The sequence below is a fragment of the Lampetra fluviatilis genome, chromosome 50 (assembly GCF_964198595.1).
Source record: "Lampetra fluviatilis chromosome 50, kcLamFluv1.1, whole genome shotgun sequence".
Lineage (NCBI taxonomy): Eukaryota > Metazoa > Chordata > Hyperoartia > Petromyzontiformes > Petromyzontidae > Lampetra > Lampetra fluviatilis.
Window position 1 is genome coordinate 1,948,633 of NC_136324.1, and position 25,176 is coordinate 1,973,808.

The following is a 25,176-nucleotide window of genomic DNA, read 5'->3' on the forward strand; positions in this document are numbered from 1 at the left end:
CCCGCATCAAACTGAATGTCACAGCACCTCAAGGCATCAAGAGGTCGACGCTCCAATCAAAATCATCATCTGTCATCTGCCTCTGTCTCTCCCCACTCTAATGACCCCTTCAGGCAGAGATACCCAGCACCGTGCAAGGTCAATGACCCAAGAGAAAGCAAGTCCTCTTCACGCCGAATTCACAGCGTCGGTCGTTTTGTTAACGAGCCACCAACGGCAAAGTCATTAGGGGCCTGCGTCAGCCTAACGCGACGTTTAGATGGAGGCAGCTTGGTGTCTCTAGATAGGAATTTGGCGAGGTGGGTTGCATTGTGAGTCGTAAATTGCCACCCAAGCTTAGTTTACAACCCAAGGTGCTGGTTCAACTCCCGTACGTGGTCATTCGAGTGTAGAGCGTTGGGCGTAGAAGTTGGCGACAATGCGCCCTGGACCCGGCAACCTGAGCTCGATCTGCGGCCGCGGCAATGCCCTCCCTTTAACAACCCGTAGCAACCAGGTTGCTGAAGTATGGTCAAGCACCTCCTATGACCGACAGACACAATTGTATTGAAAAGAGCCGAGAATTATTTTGTACATAACCGGTGGAAGGACCCCTGGTTAGGCGATGGACCCCTCCCCCAACATCCCACCTCTCCATCCTGGGTGCCGCCCTACCTCCCCCAAGAACATGACAACCCCCAGGGGAACCGTCCCCATCACCACCCACAGGCCTAACCGAGGTACTGTACAAGCCTGCCAGAGTACATTCAACAACAGCCGCCGTTCGCCACGAAGCGGTGGTGACGTCGCCACAGCCCTTGTGCCAGGCTAGGTTGCACGTTGGCACCATGTGAAGTGTTGAAGGATCGCTGACAGGAGGGTCATGGGACAGACCCGGGTGCCGTGGGTTGACTGAGACGATTGGTAGATGCACCAGCTGTGCTCCCTACTAAGCCAATTTCCTGCGTTTGAGCCAGCCGGAGCTCTGTTGGTTGTTGTGAGCATCGCTCCTCTGCCCTCAGCTATTGTTGGAGGGCGACTACCTCCAACTGCCCAGTATCATCCTTAATGGGACTTCTCCACAGAGGCCTATTTTGACACCGCTGGTACCAGCAATCAGCCCATCTCTTCTGTAGCCCATGCTGTGCCCATTTAACCCCCCATATCTAGCCAAACAGAAGCTGCCTGGGTGTGCAGTAGTTTGGGCATTGGGGCATCATAACCGAGCAAATACAGCCTCGCCTGCCTGAGGTAGCTCACTGATGGATGGTGTCCATATCTTTCAAGAGCAGCAAAATCTCCAATTACTTCTCAGAGTGAGTAGAAATTCCCAGATCATCATCACACATAACACAGTTGACCAATAGGAAGTAATCTATTGACCTCACCCGGGCATTGAACAGGTTCCCATTGTATGTGTACCGGATGGAAATTCCTCTAGTACAGCCAACGGAAAGCTTTTTGAACGTGGTAAAAGATGTTTCAGATTGTAAGAGCCAGAGGACATGCCCGTTGCACCGCAAGGTCAATAGGGAATGGCGCTTGACTCACGGCTATGCAACTTCACCCGGGCCTGCCCACCATTACGAAGGTCCTTAATGATTGTGAGTAGAGAGTCAGAGACCCTGAAAGCACGAAGAACATCCCAGAGCCCTGACCTGTTGATGATGGTATCAAAGACCTTGACCAGGTCAATAAAGCAGGGCTGTAGGTCCATTTGAAATTCCCTTCACCTCTGCCGTAGCAGACAGACACAGAATATGGTGTTTGTGGAGTACCGCCCCGGCCTGAAACCACATTGGGGCTCCGCAAGCCTCCCCTCAGCGTGCTTGCTAAGGCAATGTTGAAAAATCCTTGCCAGGACCTTTACCGACGGTCCCTCTTCTAGAAGGCGGGGACCACCATCATCCTTCCAATCCTGTGGAACCTATGCTGTGATCCTGACAGTTGTAATAACGTTATAAAGGGCAGCATGCACATAATCGCTACCCTCCCCTAGCAGTCCGCTTGGGAGATCATCTCTGCCCGGCGCTTTTCCTGGCATCATACTGGATCGCTCTCTGTACTTCCTCAAAAGGTGGCACATCAGCCAGCCACTTAAAGGCTATTTGCTCAAATATTATCTGGGCTGAGGGATTTCTCCTCCCCAAGACCTCGGAGAAATGCTCAGCAAACCTGCAGGCGTTCTTGGGGGTTGGAGATCAGATCACCATTGTTTCCCGTAAAAATGGCAATAGATGTGGTGCGGTTACTATATTTTTTTCAGTAAAGAGTGATTTGTGATCGCAAGCTACTCAGGCATTTTCCATCTCCTCATCAACCCACGACCACCACTCATCTTTACACACTGCCACACGCCTCTCCAGACCTCCGAACGAAGGCCGCGGTAAGCCTCCTCATTCTCCGACGTGGGATGTTGTACATACGCGCACACACAAACACACACACATGTTTGTGTGTTTGTGTATATCGTTACACCGTGGGCTCGTGGCTACCTTCCCGGCACAGACACCTTAGCAGATATAGCTATCAATCTGACTCATTACGGAGCACAGGTAAAGTGAATTTATTTCCAGCCATATTTCTTCTCGACAACTTCAATTAGTTCTCATTACCAGCCCTCCCCCACTGCCCTCAATTCACGTGCCGCTTTCAGGTAATTACAAACTTTCCCCGAAACACTTTGCTTCACTCAAATCAAATTAGTCCAGCCAAGGAAAAAGAGATTTCCCCCCCCACCCACTTCCTTTCTATCACAGACCGCAATTTAACATAATGCGTCCATGACGAAACCCCACAGAGAGGATTTGGGAGAGTGGGACATTTTTTCCCGTAACTTTATGAGGCCTGTAGCCGAAGGAGACAAACCTTATCAGGCAGAAGGGGCTACACAACCGCTGCAACCGCGCTGACATTCATGAACTATTTTTTGATTAATTACACCATTAAATTCAAAGTTCACATTACCCCGCTCGCTGTGGTTGCCTAATATAGCTCGCAGCATTGGTACATGCGTGCACAATAACACGAGATTTCGACGCAACTCAAATGAAACGTACATGCTAATTGCATTGTTGACCTAGTTTAGGTTTAATTAACATGTGTTGCGACTATACCCCAGGGACTTTTTCCTAAGGATTCAAACATGCCTGGCTGATATTGCCCTATAACAATGTAAAGGTGTTTTTTTTTTGTCAACAGATATCGCAACAACAATCTGTTACTTCGCAATTGCACCTCGCTAATGTGTAGGATAATTATTTTACATTAATTGTTTTTGCAGGTCAGCCAAGTATAACCGGGCGACGCCTCTGATTACATGCCGTTATTAATTTTGTTCGCGAATAACAGTGAGAAAACGGGAATCAACAAAAGTGGTTGAGTGGTTCCTTTTCCGCCAACGATGACGAAAAGCGAGTGGACGTCGCCGAGCGTGACGACGACGATTTAAGACAACGTCACGATGGACCCAGGCGCGACCGACTGCGACGACGCGCGATTCACGACTCGCAACGAAGGCAATTTTAGTGGCGTTATTAGAGACTGCAGCGCACCGAGGAGCACCGAAGATTGTAATTTGCCTGCATGTGAAAAGTTTTACCGAGTTCACCGATTGGATGATCTTATAATATGGGGAGGGGGGAGGAATTGCACAGCCCTCGCACCAACATTTAATAACTCAATGGACTAAATGTTGGACCGCTTTAGTCGACCGGGTTAACTGTTTCCCATTCCGATGATGTACGTGTACGTCATCAGTTTTTTTCTTCCGATTTTCTTCCGAACAGTTTGGCACCAGCTATCATAGCGTGCGGTCGTATCACTACGGTTCTCTGCGGTGAGTACAATGTTTCTAAAAACAGCGGCACTACGCCTCTCTAAATAAAATTAGCACTGAACTGCGTTGCGCGTTCCGAGATTCAGCGGTGAACCGGACACCCACCCTGCAACTTGCAGAGGTCTCGGAACGGGAAAAGGTTAAGAGAGTGACTGAATGTAATCCAGAGGCTAAGACTTGACGAGAATTCCACATGTTGTCATCGACTAGACTAAGCCTCCGACTAAAATAATACATTCTGACTAAATTAACGTTGTTATGTGCACCGTACGTGAGAGTTATACAACCAAGCTGCTTTAATTTTTTTTTTCCCCAGCAGATTCCAAGCTTCGCAAATGAAGTGTTAAATATTTATAAAGGCGGAAGGCAATGTCTTTTCAGCAACGTCGGGTTTACATTTCCTTTCCAATGCATCACTCTGCATTGCCACTGCCAGCTGGTAATGTTCACCAGACGCCAGAGCGGCAGCTACATAATAAAATTACAATTTGGATTCATACGGGGTGTCTAATGCGACCACATCTCAAGATGCCCTGCAAAAAACAGCAGGCCGTATTTGTTTCATAAAGAGAAGCCACTCGATCATAGGAAAGGGGAGAAAAGGTAGGCCTTTAATCCTGGACTTGGAAATGGACAGGGAGTCAACAGCAGGGATCGCTGTGGGGGTACAAATGTACACTAAGGGGGTAGCAGAGGAGAATGAGAGACTGCCCACTGAGTGAAGGTTGTCTGCATGTATGTTGAACTTCGTTCGCACCGTACGTAGCCAACCGTGATAACCGGAGGTTGACCGAAGGCTTTGATGGAAAGCTTTCATTGCTGGAGCAGACTAGGGCGGGGATGAGAGGGGAGAGGTAGACAGGGAAGAATCCACGGAGAACGCTGCAGATGATGGGTGCGATATTGAAATGTGTCCAGGAAAGGATTGGCAGGCAGTGGAGGGATTGGATTATTGAGTGACATGGGGTCTCGCTTTCAGGCGCGAGTGATGATTTTAACGCGTCCGACTTCAGCACCGAAATAAAGTGTCCCAATGCTTGCGAATACTTTTCAGCGATCCTATAGTGGTGTTCATCTTTCTTTATCATTGCAAATAAGTGCCGATTTTACTGAACCCAGAAAGACTGTGGATGGAGCTGACCCTTGACCATGATTTGAACCCAAGCCCCACGGACTGCAAGATGAGCATTGAGCCACAGTGCTGCCCAGCCGGACAACACACTAAGCATAGGAAGCATAGAAAACCCTTTGGGTTACAGGAATAAAAGAGATAGAACAAACCAAAAAGAACACAAAAGGCGGGCACAGTGAAGGCAAGGCCCAAAAAAAAAAAGAAAAAACCCAATCCATTCTGGCTCACAAACCATCGAATGGGCGCGTTTGCGAGCCCCCCCCCCGACCCCACGCCCCCTCACCTGACTCCAGGCGAGCTCCGTCTCCAGGCTCTCGGGCATTCCGTCCACGGCGGAGCGGCGCGTCAGCTCCGAGTCGGTGGCCGCCAGCCAATCGGTGAGGGCGGCGATCTCCTTCCGCAGCTTGCGCGCCAGCTTGAGCGCCTTCTCCAGATCGCTCTTGCTGTCGGTCACCTGGTACGCGCCGCCACGCCACCGAGAATCACACGACGAGGCGACAGGCACACGGGCCCGCGGCAAGCGCGGCGCCTGTGCGAGACATTTCGTCGGTCCACTGCTGGATGAGGGCCGTGCGTATCGAAATTGCGGGTCGAACCGCGGGGCGAAGGAGCGGCTCTCTCCGTGCGATCCGAGGTGGGTGACGTGCGCCCCGTGGCTTTGCTAGGTTTTGTGCGATTTCCCGAGCCGTGGGTCCGGTGGATTTAATCGCGATCCACACTCCCCGCGAGGCGAATTATTATCACCCGGCGCCCGACGTCACCACCAGCCACTTAATTCCACGGCAGTTTGGCAGATAAGCCCAAAGCTCGGTGTCAAAAAATGCACTTTTCAAAATGTGCGCACGTGCCTGCGTGCACTAACACGTGCGTGCGTGCGTGCGTGCGCGTGTCCACATACAGCCCCCCTTGTCCATCCACTGCTGGACGAGGGCTTCGCCGTACTTTGCGGGTTGTAGATGATTACTTCACCATACTGCACCATACTGCACCATACTCGTCAGTGTGCGTTGGTGGAGGCGGGCAGCACAGATGTTGGATCATGGTACAGTACAACAATGGATGTTTATGCACTGCCTCTGTCGGCTCACAACGTAGCACGGCAGCATGCTGGTGGGTCGTCCACCCGTTCACTCTCCATGCTCAAACCTGCTTAGCTTCCGAGATGTGACGAGACCGTCGTGCACTCTCGGTGATTTCAGCATCGGCAATGTGGCGTAAACTGCCTTAAATTACTGGTTCTGGTTGTTGTTTTATAACTCCCAAAGACTTTTGAAAAAAATAACAGCGTGAAAGTGTCACAATACTCAACTGAGTGTTGGATTGTGGTTATCTCTAAGTGTATTGGACAATTCCATATTCCTATAATAGATACCGATCTCTGTGTAGAAAAACCGGTCAAGACCTCCGACAAAGTGGGACTCAAAAATGTTCCATCTGCCCAAGGACATCACTTAAACACGTACGTTTGGTGTCTGTGGCCAACCACATGTTTACTGTTATTCTAAACGTGCAGGCACTGGTATTGTAAAACATTAAAAAGCGACATTGCAAGGCTGGAAAACTACGCTGCATGACAGAACCATCTGGAGATCTAGGGTCATTGGCGATTGATAGGGAGGCGGGCCGTATGTGACCACTGCATCGGCTAAACAAACACACGCTTAGGTTCAGCAATGTTGCGAGAGCCACTGCGATACTGCTTCATGCACAACTCGAGTGTTCATATCGAGGCACAGCCATTGTGTGCGGTTGCAACTGTCATTTTATATAAATGTTTTTTACAAATCTGACTTTTTCATACATCTCAATCGTGCTTTGCCACACTTACTTCTAAAGCCCAGCATTTGTTCTCCTCCACATATTTGAAGCATTTTTTGCGCATCGCTTTTTTTCTAACTGACAATTATAAACAGGAAGCTCACATATCTGACCTGGTCAAGCACCGCACCTACACACACCTCCGTCGCCAGAGAGTTGGATACCCGACGTTGTGCGTCTGTCTGCCAGGCGGCGGCTCGCTCGGAAGAGCGAGCGAATATCAGTCGGAAGCTTGCAAGTTCAAATCCTGGTTGGGAGTTTCACTCAGCCCACCATCAAATCTCCAGGGTCCATGAACCAGAGGTCGCAAACGGGTTTTAATTCCTTACCCGTACCCGTACCCGGCCGCACCAGGGTCGCAAACGGCTACCCGTACCCGTACCTGGCCGGGTACGGGTAGCCGGGTATCGGGTAGGGTACGGGTATCGGGTACCCGGTTGCGACCTCTGCCATAAACTGGCATTGCCACCACTGGCTCTGGGATGTAAAAAGGAGATAAGCAGTGCCTTCGGAGCTCATGTGTATAGTATGTTGAACAAAGATAAAGATCCCCCGGAAATAAGAATAGGTTTTACCCTTTCTGGCAATAAAACAGGTGTTAAGATGTTCAAACATCAAATATATATTACCAGAGCATGTTTTTGTTTGCATGTTCGCCACAAGTATTTGTGGTTATTGCAGACATGAATCCTTGCAGAAGGTTTCTGTTTGGTGTTTGAACATCTTAACACCTCCTGTTTTATTGCAAGAAAGGGTAAAAACTATTATTTTACTTTGACACTGGCAAGAAAGGTCCCCCATATAGTCTCCAGACTGTTGGGGTAAGTGCTGTTAGCGAGCACCTATTAAGGCCAGCCAGCACGGAACGTATGAATGTATGTTTGTTTGTTGAACTTATTTCGCACCGTGCGTAGCCAACCGTGCTAATCAGGGGTCCGGAGGAAGGACAACAAACTAAACACAAAGAGCAGTTCTAACGAAATTAGTTTTCAATCTACATCTAAAAGTGCATAGCCCCAATGGCTTCCTAATATCGAAAAGAAGAGCGTTTCAGACGGCCGCAGAAGCACATCTGAAAGCGCCGTGCAATGCGGTAACCACCGCGTTTGTTGGAGGGTTTAGCCAAAAGCGGCGGCTGCTGCGAGGGTGTCTTTGACTTGTTTGGACGCGTATCTGCAACGAGTGCAACGTGTCTCGCGTGTTCGGTTCGCAACTCAGTGCGAGCACTCGTGATGATTGGCGGTGCTTTCGCAAGTGTGTTCCCATTCATGCGCCAAGTGCCCCATCTACTGTTTACTCAGAGCATGCATTTTCCCTGAGTACTTAATAAGAGGGAGAGAGCACGTTCAAACACACTGTTCCGTGTGAGATGCAGCACTAATTCTGAAAATTGTGGTCCCATCGGTAGCACCATCGATAGTCAGACCCCAGTAGCCAAAAAATCCTGTAATTAACTTCCTTGCTGCCAATATTCGTTCCGCTTCTCACCTTTGGGTGCTGATGAATTTCCAGACGTGCAATTAGTCAACCACAACATCATTATAATAATGCCGTTGTTTCTGAGAAACCCATACAGCAGCACATTTTGTGTGTGTGTGTGTGTTTGTATCCTTGGTGAATAGGTTTTTGTTGTTGTTTTGTCAGAAAGTGTGTTGAGATTCACTTTAATTAGGTCCAAAGGGACGAAATATTAAAAGAAAAACACTAAAAAAAATTGCGAAAAATAAAGACAACTCTTGTAAATCATTGTGACACGACCGACAGCTTCAAAGGCTTCGGCGGAACAATACGAGCATATCCAGCTTGTGTCAAAACCTGGGATAAACAAACCCGTACATTTTGAAATCCCCACTACAGTATAATTATACTTTCATGCACGGTGGACTCAGTAATGTGTAAACAAAACATTGTTCATGCTTAAATGTGACACATTGGCACCTACAGGTGTAGCACGGGGAGATGAACGAAATGAATGAGCACCTCCGTTACATCTTTGGTGCATGCGCTTGTACATATGCACAAACAGCTAAGCTTGTAACGTGGCACGGACATCAGTTCTAACAGCAAAGGCTTTCTCTAGAGCACAAGTTAGAGCGTAGTCAGCGAATTGGTGGTGCAGCAATGCTTCGCACATTGTGCTTTGAGCTCGGTGGCCTAAGTTTGATTCCTAGTCATGGCTAACATTTATGGTGGGTGATATCTGAACTGATCCCGGCCCCCCCAAACTAACCAGTGTGGTGAGGTATGGTCAATAGACCCCCATATGACCGACAAAGTGGGGGAAGGCCGTCATTCAGCAGTATATTTACATGCACTGGTTTGTTGCATATTGCTCGCGATGATATGAACACTTGTAGAGGTGCACACACAGCATTATGGGTACCCGAGCGTGCTCTCCATCGGTGTCAGAGGGAGAACTCACGGTGGCAGGCAAAGAACGGAATGCGTCCAAGAACACGCTCGCAGAGGAGATGGAGCAATGAAATCGGCACACGTGGAGCTACTCGCCGTATTATTGCATCGCAGAATCGTGATATGGCAGAAGCATGGGGAGCCATTAGTCCAGCAGCAGATTGACCAAAGCTGACGACTTTGATGGTGGAGAGTTCTATATTGGGTATTTAGATGAGGTGGGCAATATACAGTTTGGTGTAATTCCAGCCGTGCATTTTTTTTTCTCTTCAATGGCTTCATAAATGACACCTCATCAAGGACGTTACGTAATTCGTTTTTTTTTTTTACTCTGTCACGGACGCTCTGGACCATAGAATCAGAATATGTATTTATACTGGAGGAATCTGATGAGCTATGAAGCTCTTTTTCACAGATGTCCAGTAGGGGCAGGTCAGAACGTTACAACAATACAAAAACACTAAACGAGTGCAAAGTATAGGAAAGGTAATCAATTCCCCAAAAAATACAAATAAAACTAAACAATTTTAATTTTACCAGGTAAAGCCCACCGAGCGATTAGCTTCTTCTTTTTCAGAAGTGACCTGCCCACAAACGGTAGCTCAACCAAGTGGCTCATTTATAGCGGCAAAATAATCTAAACAATCTAAAGAGTTGCGGGCGCAACCGTAACAACATCAGCAACGGCAACAACCACAACGGCCGTGAACCCGGGAGGACGGCGATTGTTACCTGGGCGCCCAGATCATTGTAGAGCAGCTTGAGGGAGGTGAGCCGCTCGTCTAGCTCCTGGGGGTCTTCCGTGTGCTGCTTCTGCACGATCTGCCGCCCGGTCTTGATCACCGCCTCCACCTCGGTCTTCACCTCGCTCAGCGTCTTGTACAATTGCTGCGCGGTGAAATAAAGAGGGAGAGTTCCGTGAGAGCGTTTGTCCCCCCCCCTCCTCACCACCCCGGCCCGTCAGCAATACGCGTCGCTGTGACGAGATGTTAACTACCTCGCCTGGTATACAGGAGGACGCGGGTGCAATCTTGACCCTGACGCATGCTCTATATTTGCAGTGCGGATGCCTCTCTTTCCGTGGTTGCGTGGATTTTTCTCCGGGTCCTCCGGTTTTTCCCTCCACGTTTAGAATCAACAACACGCGTTTAGAGTATTTGGCTGCGATAAATGTCCACGTGATGATAAGCCACTTCGTTGAGATATCATTTGTGGCCAAGTCGCTTCTGAAAAAGAGCTACATAGCTCAGTGGGCCTTACCTGGTAACATTTTAAATAGTTTAGTTTTAGTTTAGTTTTATACGCCAGACGGTTATTCACGCAAGTCGAACAGGTTCTGTGTTACAAACACTCGGTTTGTAAATGGACTTAAGGAGAAATGATTAAAGAGCACAGCGGCTTTATTGAGATGTTTGTACGGTGCGATATTAATCCCAGGCACACGAGGTCCGATTCCTTGCCTCAGACAACGCAAGTGACGAGTGAGATCTGAGAGTGCTCGTAGAACCTCCAACTTGGCCTAACCAGTTGAGTGAAGCATAGTCTAGCTCGGATTTTAAATATCAAATTATATGAATGATGAATGTTTCCTCATTCAGTACTACCTAAATGCATTAATTTTATAAACATATGATATTTTTTGCGAATGCATGTATATGGAATACATTTATTTGTGGGAAATATTAAGATTTTGTTCCATCATTCATAATGATTTTCAAAGCTCTTTAACTGAAACAAGGAGACCTTTTGCAAGGAAACAAAGAACAAACCCAGTGATAATTATTTAGTACGGATACCTGACACACACAGCCCCACAGCAACGTGTACCATACAACAGCAATTCGGATTAAAACATTTGTCAACTGTCAACATTCATTAAGTATTTTAATGAGTGCAGTTTATTTTGTTCCAGCTCAACATCGCTTGTACGATACGGACACTCGTTCCACACGCGAGCGCGTCCCATGCTCCCCGAGCACATTTGCGACAACTTAACTGCAACAATGCCAGCGTGGGGGCAGGTCAGCAAACACTTTACCCCATTAAAAGCGTACCCAAGTCATTAAAAGTTTTGGCGAAAACTGTTTTACTCCATTAACGTAGGTGGGGGGGGGGGGGACGATGTCACGCCCAGTACTCTTCGGCCCGAGTGGAGCGTGACACTAAATCCTCGCGAGAGAGATGCCGCGGCCGTTTACCGAGATGGCCGGTGATGACGTGCATACGTACGTACGTGCGTATGTTGAACTTCTTTCGCACCGTGTGTAGCCAACCGTGCTCATCGAAGGTGCCGTACAATGATGTCGGATTTCACGACGTGACGTTCGTCGTTGCGGTATCGGATTCCCACAGCTCTGTATTTCGTATCTTTTCTAGATTTGAATTCTAGATTTGAAGCTTTCGTGACTGCAAGGATTCATATTCTTAGGTTTTTTCGGTAAAGTCACGTAGGTAAAAAATAAAAATTTATAAAAGTAAAATAAAAATAAAATAAAAATCACGACGTTTCGGAGGCAACACAAGCGTCCGTCTTCAGGTGGAACAGTCACAGCACGATAGCTGTATCAAGTATCTTTATCGTACTGCCGGTGTGTTTCTTGCAGCGCTGCTATTGCAAGTGAATATTACGTTCAAAAAATTAAAACTGAAAATCACGCAAAGTGAACCTGCCAAAAAAGTCTTCTAGGCATTACGACCAAAAACACTTACAATGCACATGCTGCCTGTGACCCTAAATAAGCAAACACTTAAACTATCATCATCGTCATTATGACCTAATAATAACAATTAATATAATTATGAAAACGACCAAATAATCGTCACTCCGTCAATTATTCGGAAAACATTTGGTAAAACATTAATTGAATTGCTAAAGATCAAGTTTGTTAATTCGTTTGCCAGGAAATAAACAATTTTCGAAGAACAATCGATCATCGCAATATGACTGTATCTATGAAAATGGACAACAGGATCATTGTGGATCTTACAGTATACAATTCAATCGCGGTGTGACGATCACGGCACAGCACATGCAGTCCAGAGGTCACCGGTTCAATTCAATCTCCGGGCGAGGTAGTCGAAACAATGATGCAAGTTTATTAAATCCCCCCCTCCGTCTCTGTTCACCCAGCGGCACAAATATCTACAACACCACAGTTAGCGCATCAGCGGCAGGTCGCGTGCAGTGAGGCAAAGTGTGGGCACTCCCACCTCTTTCTAAATATCTCGCCAGCATGGAAGAGTATTAAACTATTTTCTTTTGCCAGGCCCACTGAGCTGTATAGCTCTTTTTCAGAAGTGACCTGGCCACAAATGATAGCTCAACAAAGTGGCTTATCACGCGGAAATGTATAGCAGCCAAATATTCTCAATGCACGTCGATTCTAAATGTCAGAGGGGAAAACCCGGAGGACCCAGTGAGAACATACAAACTTCAAATATAGAGCAGGCGTCAGGGTCAAGATCAAACCCACGACCTACTGCATGCCAGTAGAGCCAGTAAACATCTAGCCACCGTCACCAAACACCCTGCGCGGAAGTGCGCTTCTCGAACTCTCTAACAAGGGAGGCCCTTCCGGCAACAGTGGCGTGAGCACGTATTGCGGGGCTGCACTCGTACCTGTACCTGCACAGTGTCACTCAAAATCCACTTCAGACACAAAGGTCTCAAACTGTTACAGCCTCACGTCGGTTCTCTGCTGTCGCCCCCTCGGTGTGGAATCCTCTATCCCTTTGCAACATCCGCAACATCAAATGCACTCTGACTTTCAAGAAATATCTGAGGCCTCTATCTGTTTGGGGTCAGGGCTTTCGAGCAGCCGTGAACTTGGTTTCCGCGCCTCTGAGTTGTTGACTTGTCTGCAAAATCTGGCGCGTTATAAATGTCATTATTCATTATTTATTATTATATATTTAGCGTGATACATCACACGATCGCCAATCGTAGTGCAGCACCACCACTTACCATGCAGTGCTCCAGCTGGGCCTGGGTTCCCTCCGGCTCGGCACTCGACACTTTCACGAGCGGCACCTCCGAGTTCACGTCCGTCAAGATGCGCCGGCACTCCGTCACGCGCCGGTCAAAGTCCACCGGCTTTTGGAAGAGACGGAATTTTGTCTCCACGTGCCCCAGCTTTTTCTGTGATGCAAACGCAGCCAGTCACGCGAGTCAACAAATCGTTTAAAACAAAAAAGCTACCGTAAAGTTGTTGTTATTATTATTATTGAAAACGTATGCTTTCGCAGCCAATAATAAAACAAATTTGGGCTATGCCACGTAATGACCAAGCCAAATTTCTGTCGTAAGCCCGTTGAACCAGTTGACCAGACCAAACAAATTCAGTTGTCAGATGTATAAAAGGAAAATCTGTTTTGCATGCCGATATTATGTTGTTTTATCCTATGAAATGGTTGGAGCCATGGTTGTTTACGCACTGTGAAACGAATCTGTAAAACCATGGCCTGGGAGTTTCATTTCCATGCCATGGAGAACATTAGAGGCAAGCGAATGACATCAGGACCAGTCTGGATTCTTACACACCCCACACCCCTCACCCCCCAATTCTCCCCATCGCACCCCCCCCCAAAGCCTTTAACAACCTTTACTGACGAACCACAGGCGCTGCACTATGAACCTAACGACCTGAACTTCAATTCCCTGAAACCTCTCCTGGGTAACCCTTCACCAACCTTATTTGCACGATGAAGTATGGTCAGACAAATTCCGTCATTGTCATGGAGTGGCAAGGCATGTTCATCATCATTATTGTTATATGCGCCAAGTACAATTCCGTTTGAAAACAGCAATGTGTAATTTTTAACAGGCACAACACTTCGATTTAAAGCTTTCGTGACTGCAGGGATTCATATTCTTGGTTCTTTCGGTAAAGTCACGTAGAAAGGAAATAATAAAATAAGAATATGTAAACATAATATTTTTATTTCATTTTATCATTTCCCTTCTACGTGACTTTACCGAAAGAACCAAGAATAGGCGCAACACTGTTACCCGTGCCAAAAAACAGCTCGCACCACGAGGCACTTAGTTTACCAACTCTCGGGTTAATGGAGTCGATATTAATAAAAATTCGTGTCCATGTTTCTTCTTATTTCTCAGTGCCTTTCACGTGAGCGCAAGTGGTCGCGTGGTGGATGCGTGGTGGTGGCAATAAATAATTTAGCGAAGACCTCTTTCATTCCATACATTACATACATTAAGGCGCCACGGTGGCGAGATGTTAACTATCTTGCCTAGTAAACAGGAGGTTGTGGGTTCGATCCCGACCGGGACGCTTCCATATTATGGAGTTTGTGTGTTCTTCCTGTGGTCGCGTGGATTTTACTATGGGTCCTCCCATTTTTCCCTCCACATTTATAAACATGCGCTTTGAGTAGTTGGCTGCTATACATTTCCACGTGATAAGCCACTCTCGCTAAGCTATGGTTTGCGGCCAGGTTGCTTCTTAATAAGAGCTACATAGCTCAGTGTGCCTTATCTGGTAATAAAAGTAAAAAATTTGTAAATTTGCTTACAACTTGCCCTATGTAGAATACACATACATGGCACTGACAGATGGCATCCTACACTTTCGTAAGCGACATTGGTTGTTCCATTTGTATCACCGTCACGTTAACTCATACATGACCTTGAAACCGGGTCACGGCAAAATACAGATTACGCACGCCACTGGATGGGTGGTTTGCTTGCTAATCTTGAGTACAAAATCATCATCGCACGCCTAAGCACACACACACACTGCCAATGCCGCTCTCATTATTCAAGTCAAAAGATGCTCAGAGCATTCCTGAGGGGCGCTGTGTCCATATCTTTAAGATATTTGGCTTCACAACACAGAGACGGTATGTGAATCTTTAATCTTCAAAGTGCACGTTATAATACATGCAGTCCCCAAAGCTGCTCATTACAACATTCAACAGCTTCCATGGGTCTCTCAAATTCTCACTCTTGCTGATTAAAGGCTTAAAGGAAACGCACTGCCTGCTTATCACACCCAGGTCGTGCTATGCTCTTTCATATTCACGAAGGAAAACGGAGTTTAATGGAACACCAACGAACTATAAACACGTACTTATGCATGTTAAGTCAACCTTGCAACATTCTCTAAAAGAGGTGGACTTCATTGCCTTTGAGTCAAGTCGTCTCAGCGTTGTTGCATCAACACAGCACTCCTCGGTGCCAACTGGTGATGCAGGGAGGCCGAGTAAAGGCGCAGCACTGCAATTTCTTGCTCGTGACACTGCTGGTGGAAGGGCCTCTACTAGAAGAAGCTCTGGAGGCCTTCGTAGAGGTTAGAGGCCTGTTCCATAAAACAACATGAGAACAATATTCCCCGAGCTCCTATTTTAATCAGTGTCGATTAAGACAGTTTTTTTCACTGACACCAATTGTATGCAACTGTGCACCGGGGTCTGTTCAGCTCTCACTCGGCACTGATATTAGCCATGGCCGGGAATTTAACTCGGGGCAGCTGCGTTCATAGCGCAGTGTGTTTTATCATTGCACCACCGGCTCAATTCCCAAATGTGATAAATGGGAAAGATTTATTACATTTTCGTTTTGAATAAAATATTTATATTTGCCTGCCAAGGAACGAAGGGTTAAAACAAATAAAACACGGAGATGTTTAAAATAATTCTTTTCATTCCCGTTTATGAATTATGCAAAACGCGTTCAACTTTTTGCAGTTTCTTCAAACAGCAATATGATTAAAAGTGTAATAATGGAAGAAAAAATACTTTCACAACTATTAAAGAATAAAACAAAAAAAGATATTTCTCGCTGTGATGCTACAATGAGTTTGAATGGGCTACCAATCTCACTGGCTGATGAGATACAATTACATTCAATGGTTTGTATGCCTCCGAGTGTAATATAGTGCTATTTTATTACAATGTTATGTAAAAGTGAAATTATTGTTATATTGTGTGACTCCTTGCACGGTGAAAGCAATCAAGAAACTGGTTAATGGGAAACAAAATGTAAAGTACATTGCGCTTCAAGAACGAAGCTATATGTGTCAACTTCGCACGTCAGGAAGTGCCGTCAACGTGTGAATATGTTACGGTGGTGCAACAGTGATTGCTTAAAATATGTTGATGAACCAGTTAACTCGAGACCAGACTGTTCCTTGCAGCAACTTTAAATAAATAGCAAAATTGGGGTGAGTTGTCACAGCACTGAGCCAACGCCACTGAAAACCTGGGTTCCAATCCGTTTTTCAGGCACCTGTGATTCGACCAAGTTGTCAAGCAATGGCACTATAGTCTCAAACTCATCACCAATGACCTCACAGTAATTCCAAACACTTTAAACATCTCTGTGTTAGCAGGGCACAAGGGAGATCATCGTTTGAATGGATTTTAGTAAATCTGTCAAAGCTGCTTCCACGGATCTCATAGTGTGTGGATAAGAGGTCATCATTTAAAGGGATCTCAGAAGTACTTCTGTGATATTCTTGGTTTTTTCGGTAAAGTCACGTAGGTAAAAAATTAAAATTAATAAAAGTAAAATAAAATAAAAATCACGACGTTTCGGAGGCAACACAAGCTTCCGTCTTCAGGTGGAACCGTCACAGCACGATAGCTGTATCAAGATTCTTGGAATCTCTCATTTACTTGATACAGCAAGCGTGCTGTGACGGTTCCACCTGAAGACGGAAGCTTGTGTTGCCTCCGAAACGTCGTGATTTTTATTTTACTTTTTATTTTATTTTACTTTTATTAATTTACATTTTTTACCTACGTGACTTTACCGAAAAAACCCAAGAATATGAATCCTTGCAGTCACGAAAGCTTCCAATCTAGAATTAGTTCTGTGATGTCTGCTTTTTGCAGGCCGTTCTAAAACACAGGCTGGCGACGGACTTGCTCTGCGAGAGTTCTGAATGTTCAGCTTCATCCCTTGACGTTTCGACACCTTGTGACACGGTGCCTGTACCACAGCTTGAATCAAATTTCAAACGCGGACCAAATAAAAACTCACCGCCCTATCCTCACCTGCGTAGATTCCAGCTGGCCCTTGAGGCGTGGAGAGCGACCCTCTGCTCCGAGCTGCTGAAGGCTCAGTTCGTACGTCTTGAGAGCCGTCTGAATTCTCTGCACGGTGCAAAAAAAACACAACGCAAGACCGCGACTGACCAACAACGTCCACCAGAGACAGCCGAGCTTTCAAGGTCTCCACGTAAAAGTGCATTAGCGGCGACTGTGCCGTGCCCGGCACAGATCCGCCATTCCTTCGCACGCGTATTAAATGTCAGGTACCGGGGCAATATATTCGGAGGCACGTGGGCTGCAACTGAGCAGGAGCCTCGGGGCAGCAGCAAGGCAGATAAGGGGGCTGCGGCATCCCATTGATTTCTTTCAGTGGCTGAGCTCCCACAATAATTGGAAACTTAACCCTGGCATGATCGGTCCTGGCTCAGCGCGCTGAAGCCCGCCGACTTAGGCTCCTGCGCATATAATTACGGCTCCACAGAGATAGATTCGGACACGCAGTGGCAAAACATTAGAATCCAGTCCTTGTTTGCCGTTCAATTAAGTTTAGCCACCCTTTTTCTGGGTGTGCGCACGTTCTGTTGGTGCTACAAATAAGGCCGGCACAGCAAGAGAGCCGTTGCTATGTCCTGGCTATCTCCTCCATCGAGCCACTTTCTTCAGCACTGAACAAAGCACATCCCAGGCATCTGACCCAGTTTTCTCTGTCACTCGGGAGTGGAGCCATGATAACTGTTTCAGCAATAGACCCACCGCGGAACCAGCTTGTAAGATACATCATCACAAACATTACGCAAAATTTGTATTCATCAATAAGAAGAGTACTAAAATATGCAAGTGCGATATTTCGGCTGTGCTGCCCTCTGCAGGAATATAATACAACGACGCTGTGCTTCTTATTAAGTTTGTTACTCTGATGTGATTACTGCTGTCAATTCAAACGTACAGAGAGAGTTGAGTATTCAGGAAAGCCCTACGTGGCATGTTCAGCCAACCCCTTGCGAGTGTTTGTGTTGTGTGTGGAAGGAACTCGAGTGTGTTAGAGAACCCACTATCCAAAGCACGTGCGCGCGTGCGTGCACGTGGACACGCGCGGGTATGCACGTGGACACCATTGTGCGTGCACACGCACGATTTGCCACATTTCCTTGCGTGCATCCTCATTCATTGCCACCCGGTTAACGTGATATTTATTTTATGCTTTATTCGGGGGACTTGACTTGACCCGCGGTTTATCCGGATGCGCGGCGTGACGAGCCGTGTAACATCGCGCCTTTACCGTACTCACGGTTAATGTACCCGCAGTATTAATCAGGCTGGCCGACGGTCTCGAAACGCACAAGTCCGCACAACAGCGGCAACAAAAATGCGCTGCCGCTTGGCACTGTCGCCGCAGCGGTGCGTGGCGCTCACCTGCGCCTCCTGCGGGACTTGCAGCGCATCCACCTTGTCGGCCAGGTGCTTGGCGAGCTGACGGTCGAGCTCGGAGAGGCCGTCCGCGACGGTGCGGAGCGCGCGGTCCGTCTCCTGCCGGTCGTGCTGCAGCTGGGACAGAGCGCCGCGGCGCTTGGCGGCCTGGACAAAGACGACAGGCAGAAGAGTTTCCCCCGCGTGGCCTCGACAGACTGTGTCGGGGGGGCAAGCGCTCTTGGCGAGCACCGACGAAGGCCGGCGCGGCACGCGAGGGGGTGGGTTTGGCCACTCCCCAGCGGCGACGTTCACGCAACGCACCGGGTGCTCACTTGCTGCCGGGTGGACCTAGGGGATGGCCCAGGACCGGTACAGAAAATCGTCACTGGCGTTGGGCGCGAGCGGGAATCGAACTCGGGTGGGGGGGGGGGTTCATAGCGCGGCGCGCTAACCACGACGCCGCCGCTCCACCGCGCCGCTGCTGGGACTGAGCGACGCGCCGCTGGGCGGCTCTGCGGTGCGGTGCGACACGAAGCAGGGCTCGCGACGACGCGTCCGTTCACCGATTGCCATCAATCGAGGGGGCTACGACTTTGGCTCGGGTGGTCGCGGACGACGTGGATTGGAATCAAGTTGACGAAATCCTGGAAGTGGTTGCAGAAACAAATGAGAAAAGCGCCTCCTTTGAGTTCCTTTTTTTAAATGCCGCGCTCAAAACACGAGCCTGTATTATATATAGGTTTGTATTTTCAGCACCGTGGCAGCTGTCAGACTGCCCCTATGCAAAACAGGCACTTGTATTTAGATGAGTTTTTAAGCGACGACATTCGAATTGATTCGAAATGCCCAAAAAATTGAATGCCTATAAATGACCATTACCACTGACATGCCACTGCTGTCATCGGACATTCACCACTCCCCCGACACACTCACAACTCATCAGTCATGAACTCACCTGACCCTCGCCTCTCACAAGTTATCAACTCACTTGACCTTCACCACTCACTCACTACTTTATACAACATTGTGAAAGGACCCTTGAGCATCAATGTTGCATTTTGCCTCTCCGATTTTGAATGGGCTCACATCAGTCGCTGAGCTATTGTAAACAATAGAGTTCATAAAAGCAGGGCCAGGGTCCAACAAGATGAATGATTGGGTCAAAGGTCATCTTTATTCAGAGTTTTGGCCATATTCTCAGCTTTCAAATGAGACAATATTCATTGGTGGAGGGTTCTCAGACTCTGTGTTCTGTCATTTTAACAGTTGTTGTTCCGATTTCTATTCACTTAATTGGTGTAGTTTATTCTTCATGTTTGTGATTATGGTCACTTTTACAATTAAAGTCGATTCTGATCTCTTGAATCAAACAAACTTAAACTGAGGAATTATGTGGAGAAAAGCTGTATATATACACATATGCAATCCTACAGATTATGAATAATAAGAATAGGTTTACCCCTTCTGGCAATAAAACAGATGTTCAAACACCAAATAGAAACCTTTTGCAAGGAATCAAGTCTGCATTAACCATGCAATATTGTGGTGAACATGCAAACAAAACTTCGTCTGATAATATAACCACTGTCTTCCAAACTGATTGGCCTCCACCAGACAGCCTTCTTTATTTATGTGCTTATTGTATAGCTCCTTACATTCACAACGCGCGTGTAAATTAAATAATGCAACGATGTGCAAATTATATGCCAACGTCCTATTTAGGTTAATTAAGTGAACCAAACTATATAACTGGGATATAACAAACAAGAAACAAACGAGACAGTAAAAAAAGGGACGTAAAATGATGATTTCCTGAATCAAATCTTCACGAAGAATTGTGACAACTGATACAAAATAATCATTAATTTAGGGAGGTAAACCATTGCATAGCTAACACGCAGGGAGGTTCTTGCTATCCCTCATTCTTTACCATCGACGTTTTTTCCCTGCTCATTCCTTAAGGAGCTTAGCAGTTTATACCGACAATATTACACAGCAAGGCGACGATCAATGTTACGTACTTAGATGTTAGTCATACTTGGAGCACATCGCCCATTAGGCAATACACTCAGCCATGGCTATTGAATCAGGCTACACGGACATAAAGACACCCCCCCACCCCCCCATAGAGACTTAACAGACTAGAGGAGAAAGTGCTGTTGGTGAGCACCTATGAAGGCCGACACGTCAAACAGTGGGTGGTTGGCCACCACCACGTTTACACAACGCACCAGGTACTTATTTGAGGCCGAGTCGACCTAGGGGAGGCCGAGGACCGGTTCAGACAATCGTCAATGGTGTTGGCCGTGAGCGGCAATCGAACCCGGGTCGGTACACACGCAGACACGCACACACAGGTGAACCCTCCGCCCCCGAGGCAAATATTAATTAGGCGCATGTAATAATATACAATGCAGCATCAGTAGGATTTATTGCACAAGGGGGCATTACACGCGCGGTAATATAAGCTCGACCATTCCGCTGTTTTAATTGATTGCCAAATCGAAGCGTTCAATTTAATGCTAGGAAAGCGTGCAGAGATGTGACCGTGAGGAATAGGCGTTACTTTTCAGGATGCTTGTAGAACGCCTTCCTGCCCTCTCGGACAGGATACATCATCGCTGTAGTCGTCATCGTCATCATCGCCTTCAACAATTTCCGAGCAACATGGTTGGTCTACAAAGTGGTAATTTATGACGACTGCCTTCATAGCGAGCTCAATGTGCAAATCCTTATATAGCTGACAAAGATCCCCTTTTGTATGGCCATTTAGATTGTAGGGGTGAGTGCGGTTAAGATAGGGAGGGAGCAGGAGAGGAACGGTGTAGCCGATACCACGCCCATCCACCTTTGTATCCCCAGGGTTGATGTTCACAGGCCACGCCAGGTACGCATTTTAGACCGAATATAGCAGAGGCCCACAACAGGTTCAGAAACCACTTGCCACTGATAACCACAACAATAATTTGCACTCATGGCCTTGAACGGGGATTAAACTCAGGTTGGCCAAATCATAGAATACTGCGCCACTGTTTCCCACACGTAATTAACACACTAACTCTAACCGCGCACACACACAATAGTATGCTGCAGAGAGAATCGCTCTGCATAGCCTGCGGGCTTATTAGGCACTACTGGCCGACAACTTGAACCACACTTGCATGAGCCGGTCTTTTACCTGCACATCGGAGCTGCATGTCAGCGGAATTCTTGTAAAACCAAACCCAGCGTCCATGTCAGCGTGACACACACACAAGTTCAAAAACCTTCGGCACACTCCGCTGACGCTCGAGGCATCGTTCCAGAAAGCCGACACAATAACAACAAACAAACGCTGCTGGATCGTCACGAGCTCCAGACGGAACGCTCGTCCGTGTAACGGTTCCCTGCCGCCCTCTGTGCCTGCACTGTACCGCGACATGTCTTTGCGCCTTGCGTAATCGGGACCGAAGGCTTTGGCTAAACTTATCTCTGCAAAGCTGCGGGGGAGGTGTAAAACCTGCTCGCCATCTCTCTACGTTGCCAACTCACGGGACGGCAACACTCTTCGCTCGGGATGGAAGTGGTGAGCAAGGATACGTGTCGTATCTGTAATCCAGCGGCAAATCCCTCCGGGAGGATTTTAGAAAAGCTCTGAAGAGAAACATTTTTAGAAATTAAGCATGAGGCCTCCGTACTACGTATGGTCTTGTAAACGTAACGTTACGCAAGGTTAACCGCGCAATGTTCGTCAAGTTGATATTATTTCTTCGCTAAATAATCATTTATATTCTTGGTTCTTTCGGTAAAGTCACGTAGAAGGGAAAAAATAAAATAATAAAAATAAACCAATTCAATTCTCACGACGTTTCGATTGCAACACAAGCAATCACCATTAGGTGTGAAATCACAGCAAGAAAATTTGAAAAAAGTGGCGGTTTTTTCTTTACGTCAGCACCACGGACAGCAACTGGTGGTTGTTCAGACGGACGAGTCCATCTATGCTCGCAACGGAGGAGGGGGGAGAGAAAGAGAATGGAATGCGGTCTGAAAGTCACCGTAAACGTGAACACAATCAATTAAGACCTGAAATGGTTTATCAAATCCTTCCAATGATTGCTAAGCCAGAATCCATCTTCTCGGTTGAAATTGTCTGTGTTTGTATATGTGGATAGCCTCATGAACGAATCTCTCATGGTAGCCAGATGGCTTGCAGAGAACCTCTGTCTTGGAGAAGTCAATGTCATGTGAGCCCACTGAAATGTAACAGTGGTCTACCACGGCTGAGGTGGTGGTCCTACCGTGTTTTAGGTCTTCTTTGTGTTCACGTATGCGGTCCGAGACATGTCGTTTGGTTTCTCCAATGTAGCTGCTGCCACAGAGGCAACTTAAGATGGATTCTGGCTTAGCAATCACTGATGATGATTGCTTGTGTTGCAGTCGAAACGTCGTGAGAATGTTATTGTTTTATTTTTATTATTTTATTATTTCCCTTCTACGTGACTTTACCGAAAGAACCAAGAATATGAATCCCTGCAGTCACGAAAGCTTTAAATCGAAAATTAAATAATAATTGTTTGCTTTCGTGTATTTTTAATTCAAAGAGCTTACTGAAATTTGGAAATGTATATTATATATAAGTATCAAAAGAGAAATGGGCAAGTATTTAAAACACACTTTGGCAATTTGCACTGCTGTTGACATGTAGCCACTTTTAAGGGTTAACTGTCTATCCAGACTGTTGGGACTGTAATTCTCATCTAAACATAATTGTCCAGACAATTAAACCCAAACTACAAACCACAAAGCCTTGATATTCTCATGAATAAAAAGATAACAAACCTATTAGGCTGCAAACAAATGATTTTAGACCACCACCAAAGCGTGCTAATTTTTTTCTCCGACTGCCGATTGCACAAACTTTTGTTATTTTCCGACCAAGTGAAACCTTTCTCTCGAAGTTGGGGTTAACCCACTTGCCTTCCCTCCAGTGACCTGGCTCCGATTAAATGGGGATTATCAGCTTTGAAGCACAATAGGTCCAACAAGGAATTCAGAACGCAGACACGAAGCCAATTTTCCACCCCTGTTAATTTTCCTCGTGAAATCAGTAACGAAGAAAATGTACGGACCAAGGCTTTTGTTTCAACACGAGGCGACGGTGGCTGTGAGTTAGATGAAAAATCGTCACCGATGACAATGGCAACGGCTTGCCCCAACCAAAGGCCGAAGCCCGACCTGACTATCATGAGACAAAATAGACGAGTCTGAATGAAGACGAAGACTGCAATATTGTTATTGAAGACTGCAGTGAAATGAAGGAAAAAACTAAAATTATTAGTGACAATATATGCATGATTACTGAGTTCAGTGATTGGCTGACCTGATAATACCGGGCAGGAGAGGGGGGGATGGAGTACACCCGCCTCACAGCAACATTGAATAACCGAGTGGACTAAATTGTTGTACTGCTTTAGTCAACAAGAATAACAGAATGGATAATTGAAATCCACAAACCAATACTTGACTAAAATCCTACAGGATGACGTTGACTAGATGAAGGGCCGGTGACATCGCCTAGCAAGAGCGCATTCGCTGCTTGTTGCTGAGGTTCAGGGTTCGAATCCAGCGGTCGCTCTGATTAATACTTTGGGTGTATAACCCCTAAAAATACACGCGCCGTCTGCTTCACAGTGGGACATTAAAGATCCCGTGACGTCATTCTTAAGATGTAAACAACAACAAGGGCAGGCCATTGTCTGCGCCAGCATCACGTTTGTTTGTTTTTTCGAATGTGGAAAATTACTCGCAAATTACTCATTTGGGATTACAGAACGCAATCATCGCCTCCCCACGGCCTACTTAAAAAAATAACTTGGCAGGACCCTTCTAAAAAAGAATCATTATGAAAAGAAATAGTAATGTTCGTGTAAAAACAAATGACAGAAACGTCGCTGGCTAAATGAAACACTGCGCAGTTGCATGTCATGTAGCCTCAACTCCCCAAATCCCCCCGCCACCGTGATTTGGTGACCAAATCACGGTGGCGGGGGGAGGGATTTGGTGACCAAATCACGGTGGTGAGATGTTAACTACCTTGCCTGGGACACAGAAAGTGTGGGTTCGATCCCGACCCTGACGCCTGTATATTTGGAGTTTGCATGTCTCTCTCTCTCTCCGTGGAAGCGTAGATTTTTCTCAGGGTCGTCCGTTTTTTTCCTCCACATTTATAATCAACATCAAGCGTTCATAGTATTTGGCTGCTATAAATTTCCACGTAATAACCCACTTCATTAAGCTACCATTTGTGGCCAGGTTGCTTCTGAATAGAAAACACTTTTAAGCTCAGTGGGCCTTACCTGGTAAAAAAAACATTTTGTTTAGTTTTACCCAGAATATGCCAAATCTTGGAAGCTGATGAAACGCTGAGCCTGGATAATGAGATGGGCAGCAGCAAAAGAGATGGGAAGCAGATGGCAGACAGGCAAAAATTAATTGTTGTGCAGCACTTTTCAATGTTTCCTTGACTCACGCACCCCACCTTCACTAACCCACTCGAGTGACCAGAATGGTGAATACGATCGCTTGACCCCAC

General features: G+C 46.7%; 1 protein-coding gene across 3 annotated transcripts in view; it reads right to left on the bottom strand.

Annotated features, from left to right (window-relative positions):
- LOC144948610 (dystrophin-like) overlaps positions 1 to 25,176 on the bottom strand; it is a 639,922-nt gene that overhangs the window by 334,566 nt on the left and 280,180 nt on the right. For all 3 annotated transcript variants that reach the window (XM_078878206.1, XM_078878207.1, XM_078878208.1), the window contains 5 exons: positions 18,606 to 18,767; positions 17,196 to 17,294; positions 13,144 to 13,317; positions 9,912 to 10,067; positions 5,233 to 5,403 (listed from right to left, as the gene is read on the bottom strand). In XM_078878206.1, the coding sequence (XP_078734332.1) occupies positions 5,233 to 5,403; positions 9,912 to 10,067; positions 13,144 to 13,317; positions 17,196 to 17,294; positions 18,606 to 18,767 (762 nt within the window). The remainder of the gene's footprint in view (positions 1 to 5,232; positions 5,404 to 9,911; positions 10,068 to 13,143; positions 13,318 to 17,195; positions 17,295 to 18,605; positions 18,768 to 25,176) is intronic.